The following is a 15,406-nucleotide window of genomic DNA, read 5'->3' on the forward strand; positions in this document are numbered from 1 at the left end:
TGAGGAGCACAACAACCAGTTTGAGGCATTGACTCGGCCTCCAAATTCCCCAGATCTCAATCCAACCGAGCATCTGTGGGATGAGCTGAACAAACAAGTCCGATCCATGGAGGCCCCACCTCACAACTTACAGGACTTAAAGGATATGCTGCTAATATCTTAGTTCCAGATACCACAGCACACCTTCAGGGCTCTAGTGGAGTTCATGTCTCGATGTTATTCCTGATTTGTTTATATGTATGTATTCCTTTTCTAATATGGATAAATATTACCAGCAGAGTCTTCTACAAAAACTTCAACCAAATAAAGAGAGTGAATTTCCTGTTTTCGAGAAAAACTATTCCTTTATAAGAGCTGTAGGTGACGAGGGTCTCTGCTTGAGAATGTCACTGTAAGCTGTCATTATCCTACCTCATCTTTTTCACATTCATCACTTATCTTTCTCTCTCTCTCTTTATTTGCATGTTTCCATCGTTCATTTAAGCTGTTTTAAGTGGGTAATTAAGCTGTACGAGGTCCTTCTGAAGACAGTGAGATGACAGGGTCTCTCTGCCAAGTGACACATCTTCAGAAGAGCTCGAACCGCTTCTCCATTTACAGTGACAGCTCAGAGCCGGGGTCCAGCAGTCTGACCCTCGCCAGCTTAAAAGGGCCAATGGCTGCCAGAAGGGAGAAGAATTTTTCCTCAATATATATTCATCAAATGCCCTGTGAGAGGCTGCAGATGAACAGACTGAAGAGGCATTGCTGTCTCTGCTCATTAGCACATGACACTGTGGCGGAGCAGAGCTGTAGCTACTCCAATCCTCCCGCTTATTAAAACACACTGACAGCGCTGTTAACACTGTTTAACGGTTATGAGAAATAAAACATGCAAATAGAGTTAGGGCATTAATCAGTGCTCACTAAAAGTGTAAAAATAGCACATTTACAGTAATTAATTATTCAGTTTTTGTGATACTGTAAATATTCTATTTAAAATATATTTTATTAAATAATGTATTATTTATTTTACATTTGTATTTAATTGTGCATACATGTATAAATATTTTATTTTATAAACATATGTATATTTGTTTTAGTATTTTACATTAATTTAAAATCTCCTCCGTTATAATAATAATCAGATTGGATTTAAATTTTGGCATGCTCTGGTAATTTTTGTCTTATTATTTATTTATTTATTATACATGCAGATTTGATTTAAGATTTGGCATGCCCTGGTTATTTATTAGGTTTTATTACTGATTTTAATAAATTTGTTTGATTAAATAATGTAATAAAATTTGTGTATTTCAATAAATTATTTTTTTCATTATAGGACAATTATTTGATTATTACTTAGACTTATTACTTAATAATGGATTTTAAATATATATATTATAAATATATATTCTATTTTAATAAATCATTTATAATGTTACAATTATTTCAAATCATTCAAATTATATTAAAATGTAGTTTTATAGTTTACATTAATTCAACATTTCATTAGTAAGCTGTTATAATAATATTCAGATTGGATTTAAGATTTGACATGCTCTGTTTGTTTGTTTATTTATTTAAAATAATTTAAAAAATGTATTTAAATTTTTTTTTTATATATATTGTATTAGTATTTGTAGATGTTAAATTAAATAAATATTATAATTTCCTTATTAAGCTGTTATAATAATATTCAGCTTGGATCTGACATTCTCTAGCTGAATAACGCTAAAAATTAAATCCCATATACAATATTTACTAGCATTGGCCTGAAGTACACCCTCTGATAAAAGTGTTGCCCCATAAAAAAGAAAACATTGGGCCAATTCACGGCTGATATTCAATGTAATTTCAAATGTGGCTGTTTGTCAATAGCAATCAAAAAGAGCAAGCTTCTCTCCACAGTGTGTAAGCAGTTACCAGTATGCACACTTACACTCACACACTCATGCACCATTACCTTCTCCGTCAAACCCTCGCTCGCAAAAGGAGCTCGGCCAATTAACCACGGGGTCAAATGCAAAAATATGCGGTCATGCTCACGGTCACACAAACACACCCCGTCACCCAGGGCGAGCCGCGCGGCGTGACTCAGGTCTTCATCTTCTCACCTCGGTGCACCAGAGCCAACCGCGGAGCTGGACAGAGCCGCGCTCAATAATGCATGATGCGCATAACATCAGCCTGCGAAAAACATCACACACATGCTCACAGATCAGCGTTGCAATGCATTAGCAGTTCAAATGCATTATAAAATTTGCAGATTCCTTGCTACACATCATCATTACGTGTTTTAATGCATTAAAGGTGTAAAATATGGATTATTATTAAATCACGTAATAATGCATTTTAATATGCATTACAAGACAGTATGGGTTTAATATGGAGTCGGCCCACCCTCTAACACCTTCAGCTCTTCTGGGAAGGCTTTCCTCAAGGTTTAGGAGTGTGTTTATGGGGATTTTTGCCCATTCTTCTAGAAGCTCATTTGTAAGGTCAGGCACTGATGTTGGACGAGAAGGCCTGGCTCTCAGTCTCCGCTCTAATTCATCCCAAAGCTGTTCTATCGGGTTGAGCTCAGGACTCTGTGCAGGCCAGTCAAGTTCCTCCACACCAAACTCCTCATCCATGTCTTTATGGACCGACGCTTTGTGCAGCGTGCTTTACACCAGTAATTATTACACCAGTATTTGTGTACAAGTCTCTTTCTGGTGTTGCACCAAAATACATAAGTGACCTTCTGATTCCTTACACTCCCCAAAGCACTTTTAGGTCTTGTGATCAGCTTATTTTATCTGTCCCATGTCTTCGCTGTGAAACTAGGGGTGGCCGGGCCTTCTCTGCGGCAGCACCTAAACTCTGGAACAGTCTGTCCTTCAGTGTGAGGTCTGCTCCTTCATTAGCCAAATGTAAATTGGCTCTAAAATCTCATCTGTTCTCTCTGGCTTTTGATTAGATCGATATTGGGATAACTTTTTATATTTATTTATTATTTTGGATTGTATCGGGTGTAATTGTGTATCTGCCTTGTTTCTTTTTATGCTTTTTTTAATATGCTCATTGTCTTACTGTACAGCACTTTGGCATGACTCTGTTGCTTTTAAATGTGCTCTAGAAATAAAATTTGACTTGACAGTCATGTTGGAACAGGAAGGGGCCATCCCCAAAAGTTGGGAACATGAAATTGTCCAAAATGTCTTGGTATGCTGAAGCATTAAAGGTTCTTTTCACTGTAACTAAGGGGCCAAGCTCAACCCTAAAAAAAAACAACCCTGCACCATAACCCCCCCTCCACCAAACTTTATACTTGGCACAAGGCAGTCAGGCAAGTCCCGTTCTCATGGCAACTGCCAAACCCAGACTCATTCATGGATTGTCAGATAGAGAAGCGTGATTGGTCACTCAGAGAACACGTCTCACTGCTCTAGAGTCCAGTCTAGAGGTTTTTTGTTTTTGTAGGTCAGAGAGTACATTGTTTTTATTGTATAACATGCATACCATTAGGGATGTTTGAAATGGCAGCTGTAAGTAATAACGGTTTTTACTTTTTTGGAAAACTTCCCATGAAAGGTGTTGATGTGCCTACTGTATATGTACCTGTCTAATGTAAATGAGTATATGTTTTGTGAGAGAAAACAAAGACAGATGAAGTCCTCCAAAACCGTTGCACTTTCTTTCTCTGTCCTGAAGCGAAAAGGTCAAGAGGAAATGCAGGAAATGCAGGAAAAGCGGGCATCCTGGGTCAGACACAATCTCTTCTGCTGCAGATGGCACAGAGATGGCACTTTTGCCTAAATCTACTTTGACACGTGTCTCCCTCAAGACCGCAGGGGCAATATTTTAAACACTGTGTTCTTGACAACCATCTGCCCTGAATTGAATTTTGTGGAGTTGAGATTATTTGAACTCTCAGAATATTTGTTCACTTTCACAAGTTTGGAATAAAGTTGTTTAATGCTACTTGTGTAATTTATTCCTGTGATCAAAGCTGAATTTATCATCATTACCCCAGTCTTCAGTTTTACATGATCCTTCACTAATCATTCTCATATGAGGATCTGATGATCAGTTATTATCAGTTATTTTTGGAGCTCAGTAATTGTTATTATCATCAATGATTTGATCAATGTTTTATTCATCATTATTAAATAAAAGTATTAATTTATCTCCTTCTTTTTAAATCTTACCCCAGACTATTAAAGGGTAGTTAATCACGGTTTCCCCTCAAATATGAGGCAGCCCAACTGTTTCCAACATTGATAATAATCATAAATGTTTAACGAGCAGCAAATCATCATATGAGAAAAATATTAGTGAAGGATCATGTGACACTGAAGATGATAAATTCAGCTTTGATCACAGGAATAAATGACACTTTACTATAGATTCACATAGAGAACTGCTGTTGTAAAGATGAATCAAGATGTTTGGTCTGGAAACTCACCATTGACAGCTCAATCCGACAGGAAGATAGACGGTTTTCTTTCCCCCTCTGCACGCGATAGGATAGCGCTACAACCAACCAGAGCAACGAAGGTGAAGCAGAGCTCGCTGACAGATTAAACTCTCGCCGTATCCGGTCGTAAAAACTCTGAACACATCTTCCCTTCTTAAGAATGACTTCAGTGCCGTTCTTTGTTCTTTTCTCAAAGAAAAGCTTAACTTCAAGACTTCCAGAGTCGCAACAAAAAAACGATTCAAAAGGCCGCCGTTCGCCAGCTTCTTCGTTTATAAGTAGCACACAACTCTGCCGTCATTATGTTAAACCCGCCCACCGACTCTACATGTGATGTGATTGGCCAGAGTTTGGTTTTTCAAGCTCACAAGTCTATGGACAGTTGCTAGACTACACTCGCGGCAAATTACATTTGCTGCCGGGTGCGTCCAGATTTCTTGGCTAAATGTTTTACTGTAATTTTAATCAAATAATTGCTGAGCAGCAAATGCAAGATATACATGGGCGTCGGCACCATTGTGTGTGTGTGGGACAAGACCCACCCACTTTTTAGGACCAATGCTTTATAGGCCTTTGCTAGACGACACTCGCGGGCAGATTAGATTTGCTGCCGCTAGGGTGCGTCTAGATTTCTAGGCTAGATTTGATATGTGATGGGAAAAGGGAGTAGAGCAAGTGTGGCAAAAGGCAGATTCGAACCTCGGGTCGATATGCGTCAAATCTTGATGATATGCGTCTTACCTCTACACCATAGCCATGTTAATCAGTGATTTACGTAATTTTGTGTCTCCCAATCAATCTTTTAGTAAATGTCGGTATATTTTATATTTAATGTAAATGGCATCTAACGTTACATCTACGCTAACGTTACATCTAACTCTCCAGTGAAAAAAATAATAATTCCGCCTGAGAAAACCCGCCCACTTTTTATTTGCTTTTGATGCACATGAACACTGCCAAAAATGCTTTCCTTACTTAGTATTTTTGTCTTGTTTCTAGTCCAAACATCTAAAAATTCTTAAAACAAGAAGTATTTACTAGACAAGCAAAGGTAATTGTCTTGTTTTGGGAAAAAATAACTCAAAATGAAGAGAGTTTTTGCTTAAAATAAGATAAATAATCTGGGGAAAGAAAAATTATCTTAATTCAAACAAAAAACAAGATTATTTTGTTTACCCATTGGCAGATTATTTATCTTGTTTTAAGCAAAAACTCTCTTCATTTTGAGTTATTTTTTTTTCCAAAAACATGACAATGATATGTAATTGTCTAGTAAATGTTTCCTAATATAAGAATGTTTAGATATTTTGACTAGAAACAAGACAAAAATACAAAATAAAAAAAGCATTTTTTGCAGTGAAAATATAAGTGTATTTATTTAACCGTTTAATGCTCAAGGCATCATCTTTCTTTCTCTCTCTCTCTCTCTCTCTCTCTCTCTCTCTCTCTCTCTCTCTCTCTCTCTCTCTCTCTCTCTCTCTCTCTCTCTCTCTCTCTCTCTCTCTCTCTCTCTCTCTCTCTCTCTCTCTCTCTCTCTCTCTCTCTCTCCCTCTCTCTCTCTCTCTCTCTCTCTCTCAGGATGATTCCCGCCTCCCATAAGTTGTTCTTGCTGAGCGATCTGGCCTCGTCCCGGGAATACGAGCTCTGCGTCCTGGCGGTCTACGACGACGGCATCACGGCTCTCACCGCCACGCGTCTGGTCGGCTGCGTTTCCTTCACCACGGAGCGCGAGTTTCGCCACTGCCGCTCCATCCATGACCAGTTCCTCGGTGGCACCATGATCATCGTCATCGGTGGGATCATCGTGGCGTCGGTCCTCGTCTTCATCTTCATCCTGCTGATGAAGTATAAACTTCACAGCCAGCACTACAAGCAGAAGGCCGCCCGCGTCAGTAACGTTTGTTCTCAGACCAACGGTGGCCAACAGGGGGCGACGTCGGGCCCTCCGCCCCGCTCCTCGTCCTCCTCGGGCTCCGCCAGCAAACCCTCCGTCTCGCTCGGATCGGACAGACAAGAAGGACACCATGGCTTAGAAGGAGGTTACGGAGCGCTAAAAGGGACCACTGTGGTTGATTTGAACCCGGAATACGGAAAATCCGTAAAAGAGGACGACTCCATTTCGCAATAACACAGGGTTCAATCCCGCCTCCCTTCCCATTCACTTCACACCTCAACCCATTCAGTTTTGTTTTCTGTTGCCGGCGTCCTGCAGCCTCGCTGAGGATTTTCTCCTGTCCAAGGTGAGAACGTTTTTCTATCTGTTAAGGGTTGTTGCTAGGCAACTGGTTGCCAAAGTGATAGAATCTCCCCACACGACAGTGCTGATGCAGAGATGTTCCAGTTCTGTTAATTAGAGCTCCTTTAATGGATAAATTACAGGCATAGTGGCTCTGCTGTCTGTCCGTGTCAGGGCAACGGGCCTAAAAAGATTTCCCCAATGGTACGGTGCGCTTGAGATCACTATTTAAATTGATAGCCTGACAGTTGTAAAGCTCAATAGGATGCATTTGAATTACAAAGGCGTAGAATTGAAACACTCTTCCTAGTTGGGATGCTTGCAGTGAAAATTGATATGGTTTGCTCATTTCAGCACATTAGGTTCATGTGTGTTATGCATATAACCAGCTGAGTACACACTATTAACGGTTTCCTTTGCGAGGTGGAGGTCATGCATCTGAATATCTGTATTTTGCAGAAACTGTATCTGAATGATCAATTCACCAAAGTGTTCACGAGTCCACGTTACACGACTTCATACTTATAGGCATTATTCATTTTATAGACTTTGTATATGGTTACAGAGAAAAACTAAACGTCTGAAGATCACAAACTACCAGACTTTGTAATTCTAAAAAAATCAAACTTACACAGAAACATGAGAAATGTGTCTAAAATCAGTTATAATGTCAAATATGTTTGTGTCTGAAGCTTGGAGCTGACTCGACCGTCATAATGACAACAGCCAATCATATTACTTTTCCGGAGATCAATGAACTCTAATTGGTTAGCGTCTGCTTTACCTTTAAGTCGAGACCAAGTCGAGACCAAGACCAGACCAGTACTCCTTAAATTCATCTAAAAGATCCATATCTACTATTTGAGAAATTACTTTAATTAATAAATGTAATTAGAATAGTAAGACACTATAGCGCTGTGTCTATCACTTTTATCGCGTCGCGGCATCACGTCACGTGTAGTTAGGACACGGTGTTAGGGTATTTGCAAAGGCAATCTGATTGGCTGATGCCTGCGTTGGCGCTTGAAAAGTTGCCAAAAGTAACACCAGACACAACAGAACACAATTTGGCAACGCATCACGAAAATTTGGCAGACGTTACAAACACGGAAAAGAAAATCCAAACGCAATTGCAAATTTTCATTACGTCACGTTGTATACGTGCACAAATTGAAAATGCAACTGCAATTCGCTTCGACTATTGTCCATGGCCCGGTTCGCCAAAACATTCTTATCGCTAAGTAGTTCTTAACCTATTCCTTAACCTCTCTCTTAACCCTATGGCACGATTCCCGAAACGTTCTTACGCTAACTATATCTTATGTAAGTCACACATTCGTAAGGTTGGTCTGGACCATTCGTAGCGCTCTCTTAGCTTGTTTAAGCTCAAGACGCTAGTCGCAGCCACTGTTCAGCAGTCTTTAGAAATCCGCGCAGTACAGTACAAAATAAAAACAATGATTTTATGTTATGGACATTTTAAGACTAATAATAAAATATATTTGCAATGGATACAGGCCTATTTATGAAGTTGACTTTATTTGGTATCAGAACTAATATGGTGGTAATTAGGCTATTTTGTAATGTCATTAAAGCGCTTAAATTGGAAATAACTTTAGATAATTAACATCTGGCAAACAGTTTGGCTCTAAATGGCTAAGATCTATAAATGGATAAGCATGGTGGTGTCCAGTAAGCAACCCACTATGGCAGTGATACAACATATCCTTCTATTAAATCAAAGACGACGCCGGCCACGGAGACATTTAGTCCATGTCAATGTCTTTATTCAACAAAACTTAAGCCCTTTTGACATTTAACCTGACATGGCTTTATAAAAAAAAATTGCCTCCCAAGTCCATTTCATTTATTTGAACTCAAAATCAACGCAAAATAACACAAAATGTGTTAAAATGACACGTGTGTTAAGTAGTTTAACACAATACATTGTATTAAAATTAACTCATCATTTTTAGAGTGTACCATTAATATAAAAGTGTATTACATAATTTTTAGAAGTCTTTAAACCCATGTCAAGAACAACGGGATAAGGAGGGTGGATGATTAGCAAGGGATACCCGTCTACCCTTCACAACATATCGTGAACATATTACTGACAATTTTATAGCTTTAATATTATATATTTTACGGATAACTTAAACTATGTTGAAATAAATGTTACTGTAATAATTTGAGGAATGTTTCATTTGCATAGAACGTGTTGTCTTTCTTAAAGCCGTAATGCACCTTCGCGTGAAATGGAAAATCGATCTCGGAGCAATCGATTCAGCAGCTTCACTTGGCACAGTGTGTTAAGAAGCTTCCTAAGAGACACTTTGGGGAACATACTTAGGGACATAAACAACTTTGGTAAGATATATCTTTTCGAGTCTTCTTAGCGGGCTTAGAGTGAGCGTTATCGGGAAACCGGGCCCAGATTATCATTGTGTTTAAAATCTGATAACACTTCATTTCGATGCTCCCAACAGACATTCTACTGATTATAAGTGACTTTGCAACTACATGTCAACTTATTCTTCAAACCTGAACCCTAACCTAACAGTCTACTAATATTCGAATGTCTGATATGTAGTTGCAATGTTACTTAGTTAGTATAATGTCTAAAGTGGACTATTGAAATCAAGTGTAACCGAAGCATGGTATATATGGACGTCAGCAAACCAGCATCCAAATCCATTCCAGCAGGGGAAGTAGAAAACTAAATTTCCGTCACTTATTTTCCTCCTTGTTAACCCAACCACCAGCACACCGGCAGCGCTAGAGGCATTGGTTTGTATTTCAGTTGTATTTGTATTCAGTCAAAGCCCTAATGCCCTTGGAGGCTCAATCGAGGTTGGCCTGGTTTCTCACACTTACAGCGGTGTGGATAACATCCGCCGATGGACAACCTCAGCTCTCAGGTTCAATAGATGAGTCCATTTAACATAACCCGGAGAGAGCCATCTCTGTGAATTGGTCACGGTTGCCTTCTATTGAGGAGCGCTGAATGGGCCAGGATGAAAGCATAGGTGGAAGTGTATCTGTTTGGTAGGAAAAAGCACGTCCAATGAACAGAAGCGTTGAAGGGCAGCGGTGTGTGTCAGGGTCACTTCAGGAGAAACTTCAGAAGGCTTCTGCAGCGAGCCGTGTGCAGTTAGGTGAACAAAGAGTTACTCTCTGATCAAGATGACCGACTGCTCAAGCCTATGAGTTAAATCGCCTTTTTTGACCTGCAAAATAATCCATCTTTTATTCCAGAGCTCGATTTGTCTTTGAGCTCCGTTCAGCACCTCTGGGTCGGATCTGGATCATGGTTCGCTTTATTCACCTGTAGGGTTGAAATTAACTTATTTTAGACTTCTAACATGTTGACCAGACATTCAGAACTTCTACTAGCCGACACTAAATAAATGTCAGAAACAATAGCATTATAGTAATCCATGAATCACTGTTTTGACTTTATTATATGTATTATTAATATTGATTTTCTAATTCATTGAATTAAAAGCTTTCATTTTTTAATTTTTACTTATTTTTTTCTCTAATCGTTTGCAGCTTTTTCATGTTTAATCAGTCAATCATTGTTTTTATATAATAAAACATGTCTTGATCATTTGTAATAAAATATCAGTGATTCCTCTTTTAAAACTGCAATTATTTTCAGATAAATTAACTGTTTATCCATATTTTATTATTTTTATAATCATTTGTATTTTTTATGATACAAATAATGAAACAATATACAATGATGATAATAATAATAACTTAATAATAATATATGAATATAATTCATAAATAACTGCTCAGCTTATTATTAATATTTATAGTCTGAATAATTTAATTAAAAACTTTAATTTTTACTTTACAAAATGTCAGTGATTTCTCTTTTAAAGAAAATATTTTACAATAAATCCATTAATATTTTGTATTATTTTTACCATAACAATAATATAAAAATATATGTATTATTAAGGGCTTTTAGAAAAGATATTTTACAAAATGTTGTATTCATTATTTTAAAACATTGTATGCAGATTGTAAAGATGCGGCACTTGACCTTTTTATGGCTTGTTTTGCTAATGTTGGAACCTCCTGGTTGAAGGACATCGTTTATGAATCTTCACTCAGCAGTTATGAGTTTTTTGAGTCATTTATGAGTTATGAGCTAGTGAGTTGATATGCGTTTCCAGCCACGGTTGGCCGGTGTGTTATTTTCAAACCTGCCTGTAGCTCAATTGAGTATTGATTCATAACATTTTAATGGACCACAATTGATTGAAATGCAGGTCCCGTTTCTAAAATTAGAGCTCCTTCTCCTATTAGTCTTAGCTGGATTTACATTTCCTTTTGCTCAGCGTGAAATGGGAAAGATTAGGATGTGGGGATAGATATACAAGGCCTGGCAAAGTGCTTCGGAGATAGGGAAAGGCACTATGATGGAAGAAAAAGGGCGATATGAGTATTGTGATGGGGGTTTAGAGATTAAGATAAAAGGGTAAAGGCCTAGTGTCTCAGATATTGAGACAAATGGGCTAATCTGCGGGGTGGGATGTTGTAGTATATCAGAAGACCCATAGTAGAAGGCAATTACTATTTGTTGTGCGCAAAATGGGCCGCAACCTCTCTTCTCCTTCCCTGCCGACAGCCGTTGTGAACCAGAATCCCTCCAGGCTGCAGCAAGGCATGCTGCGCTAAAAATAGCAGATAAATGAGGCCTAGCATTAGCACTGCAGATAACTAGCTAGCCGCAAAATATCAGGCCTTGTCCTTGCTGCTGCTTTGAGGCTTTGTTAGTTCTGCATTATATATATGAGGAAAGTCTGAGTAAATTGATGATGGTTGGAGTTAATGAAGTCGTTAAATGTCCAATTAGCATGTGCTATGTATAGACACCCGCTCTGTCTGTTTATGCAAGCTCAGCCAATGTTGGGAGAAAATGGTTTGCGTATCCTTGGGTGTCGTTTCCTCTGATACGCATTAAGTTTAGTGAGATAATATTTGCTGACAACAATACATGCTGGACAAAGAAAAGCTGCAGGTGTAATTATCAAGTTTTATTGTATTTATTTTAGCCGAAACCCATTTGACCTAAAGTAATTACCTCCTGATATGTTGGTTGGTTGGTTGGTTGGTTGGTTGGTTGGTTGGTTAGTTAGTTAGTTAGTTAGTTAGTTAGTTAGTTAGTTAGTTAGTTAGTTAGTTAGTTAGTTAGTTAGTTAGTTAGTTAGTTAGTTAGTTAGTTAGTTAGTTAGTTAGTTAGTTGGTTAGTTAGTTAGTTAGTTAGTTAGTTAGTTAGTTAGTTAGTTAGTTAGTTAGTTAGTTAGTTAGTTAGTTAGTTGGTTGAGGGCTTCACAAACTTTTTGCCAGTCGAACTCCTTTAACCTAAAGTTACCTCCCGATATTTAAGTTAGTTAGTTAGTTGGTTAGTTAGTTAGTTAGTTAGTTAGTTAGTTAGTTAGTTAGTTAGTTAGTTAGTTAGTTAGTTAGTTAGTTAGTTAGTTAGTTAGTTAGTTAGTTAGTTAGTTAGTTGGTTGAGTGCTTCACAAACTTTTTGCCAGTCGAACTCCTTTAACCTAAAGTTACCTCCCGATATTTAAGTTAGTTAGTTGGTTAGTTAGTTGGTTAGTTAGTTAGTTAGTTAGTTAGTTAGTTAGTTAGTTAGTTAGTTAGTTAGTTAGTTAGTTAGTTAGTTAGTTAGTTAGTTAGTTAGTTAGTTAGTTAGTTAGTTGGTTGAGTGCTTCACAAACTTTTTGCCAGTCGAACTCCTTTAACCTGATGTTACCTCCCGATATTTAAGTTAGTTAGTTAGTTAGTTAGTTAGTTAGTTAGTTAGTTAGTTAGTTAGTTAGTTAGTTAGTTAGTTAGTTAGTTAGTTAGTTAGTTAGTTAGTTAGTTAGTTAGTTAGTTGGTTGAGGGCTTCACAAACTTTTTGCCAGTCGAACTCCTTTAACCTAAAGTTACCTCCCGATATTTAAGTTAGTTAGTTGGTTAGTTAGTTAGTTAGTTAGTTAGTTAGTTAGTTAGTTAGTTAGTTAGTTAGTTAGTTAGTTGGTTGGTTGGTTGGTTGGTTGGTTGGTTGGTTGGTTGGTTGGTTGGTTGGTTGGTTGGTTGGTTGGTTGGTTGGTTGGTTGGTTGGTTGGTTGGTTGGTTGGTTGGTTGGTTGGTTGAGGGCTTCACAAACTTTTTTGTCAGTCGAACCCTTTAATCTCAAATTACCTCCCAATATTTTAAAGGAGTTGGTTAGTTAGTTGGTTGATTAGTTCATTGGTTAATTCAGGGAAAAACCTAAAGTATTTTTTTTAAGTTGATTTACCTCCTGATAAGTTAGTTAGTTAGTTAGTTAGTTAGTTAGTTAGTTAGTTAGTTAGTTAGTTAGTTAGTTAGTTAGTTAGTTAGTTAGTTAGTTAGTTAGTTAGTTAGTTAGTTAGTTAGTTAGTTAGTCAGTCAAACTTTTTTGTCAGCTGAAACCATTTGACCTAAATTATTTAGCCCCTTATATTTAGAGTTAATACTGTATTTCAATGATTTAACAACACATTTACATGTTTACATTAATGTTGATTAATGGTCACGTTACATGCATGTAACCACATTTTATATGACTTATTTCAATTGTATATTTTTTGATTTAATCACTTAATAGCTTTCAATCAATTCCTGAACCCCATTTTGGAAAACCCTGAGTTAGTCAGTTAGACGTTGCAAAAACAGGCAGTCGTACTAAAGTGTTACGTCACATTTAGCGTGACTGAAATCAAACTTTTACACTTTTACAGTGTGCATAAACACACTCAGTGATTCTCCTAGGCCCAGTTTATACCTGAGATCAGATCATGTGGTCAGGAGAGACAGGTCACTGTTTATACGCTGTGATCAGATTTCATCAGGAGCCACTTATAATGTCATTGATCCCTAGAAATCGATCCCATGACCTTGCAAGCATCATACTCTATGCTTTTTAGATATAAAGCATACAAAAACCACTGCAATGACCACCCGAGATGGATGTTAAAGCATTAAAATGTGAAATAATCACTTTATCACCGGTGGAATGTCTTCTGCAAGAGTTCACTGTCTTTCCCTTTGAATGCATTCAGACCGGTCCGATCAGAACTTACTAATTCCTTTGCATTTATTTTGTAATATCTGTTTAAATGTGTTATGCTGCTGAATCTGATCTCTTGCCTCTGTTGTTTTTCAAGGCAAACTCACAGTCTGGAAGCTAAATGCGGGATGCCAGATTAAACGGGTTTGGATCCAATCTATTAGTAGGATGAGCTGCGGTCGGAAGGCAAATACAACATTCAATTCTTTATGCAAGACTCTCCCCAGACATTGGATGTTATGCCTCTGATATGCCTCTTTGGTGCACATGAGCAGTGTTTCATTTTAAACCAGAGGTTATCTGCCCCCGAGAGAAGAATCATCAAATCATTTTATGGGAAGAGACAAGGAAAATCTTTGGGAATACGTTGCGGTTGTTTTTTTTTTGTGAAGATGTGGGAAATGTTATGACAAAATATCCGTGTTAAATAGAAGCGGCAGCTCCGATCTCTGCAATGGTCCTGTGCCAAAGGATTGAATTGTGTGGATTTAATGTTCTCCCGAAGGCTCGTGTGGATTCAGACTTATCAAAGTTCGATGAAATATTGATGAGTCGCTATTGAGTTAACATTTGTGGACCTTCTGGAGCACTTTATTATGGGTTCCTCTGTATTGTCTCAGCTAATGACTCACTCTCTCTCTCTCTCTCTCTCTCTCTCTCTCTCTCTCTTTATTGGGAAACTGAACACATTGGTCGATGTTCAGCTGATTAACAAACATGGGGAGTGTGTTCTTGGGATCTGGAGATTAGGTCAAACAGCAGATCATTGATTATCACAATGCACTAACTCTTTCTGAATCTCCTGTATCAACGAGGATTGACGGTAAGGCACATCTGAGAACTCTGTCTCTGACGACAGACAATGTGAACGCCGTGTAGGCCATGCTAAACAACAGTCGACCTGCTGAAATAAAACTGTTCGTTTTTTCCCTCTAATTGAGCGTGGACGTATTTGTATGTGAAGTACACCTTCAATCATCTCTGATTTTAATCATGTGATTTCAAGAAGAAAATAATAAAAGAACATGGGATGGAATTTTTTGCTTTCATAGGTACTCTATGTGGATTTATAAAGAAATAAAATATTTTTCTTCAAGGCTTGTGGAAAAGACTTTTCATTAATGCCAGATTTCTCTGATACACTCTGACTTCCCTCGACTGCGCAGCGGTGTGATTATTCTCATAATGAAACATATTGAAAGGGTTTTTCTTCCAGCAGCTCTTTAGGGCTGAGTGTAATGGAAGTTAAGTCAAGCATACTGCAAATCATATGCTAGTGATTTTCAGTCTTGGGCATTACTCATAATCTCAATATTCTAGAGAGAATGTTTATCTTGTTGCACTATGGAGTGTCAAATGTTTACAAATGCATGGATTATTTGTAGCCAGAGGCGCTTATGCTAATATAATGAAGCCGTAATGACCGGTATCACCACATGGTGTCACTGCACACACACCCGAGCTGTCCCGTCCTGACACACTGCGTGGGCTCTGGACCGATGACTTGCAGATTGGTGCTCAAACGTCCTGATCATGGTACTTTACAGTCACTTTAGCAGAGCACTGTTATTACCAGCACTTTAAACTTTATTAAGGGCTTTTAAACTGGGGGGAAACATGCATT

At 38.0% G+C, this 15,406-nt stretch overlaps 1 protein-coding gene across 1 annotated transcript in view; it reads left to right on the forward strand.

The window, feature by feature from the left end:
- The window catches only part of si:cabz01090165.1 (uncharacterized protein LOC100333421 homolog), a 217,706-nt gene extending 202,828 nt beyond the window's left edge, over nt 1-14,878 (forward strand). Inside the window, exons 4-5 of the mRNA XM_067419604.1 lie at nt 6,020-6,681; nt 13,880-14,878. Coding sequence (XP_067275705.1) covers nt 6,020-6,569 — 550 coding nt within the window. The 3' untranslated portion in view covers nt 6,570-6,681; nt 13,880-14,878. The remainder of the gene's footprint in view (nt 1-6,019; nt 6,682-13,879) is intronic.
- Nucleotides 14,879-15,406: the final 528 nt, after the last annotated feature.

Source organism: Pseudorasbora parva, chromosome 16 (assembly GCF_024679245.1).
Source record: "Pseudorasbora parva isolate DD20220531a chromosome 16, ASM2467924v1, whole genome shotgun sequence".
Lineage (NCBI taxonomy): Eukaryota > Metazoa > Chordata > Actinopteri > Cypriniformes > Gobionidae > Pseudorasbora > Pseudorasbora parva.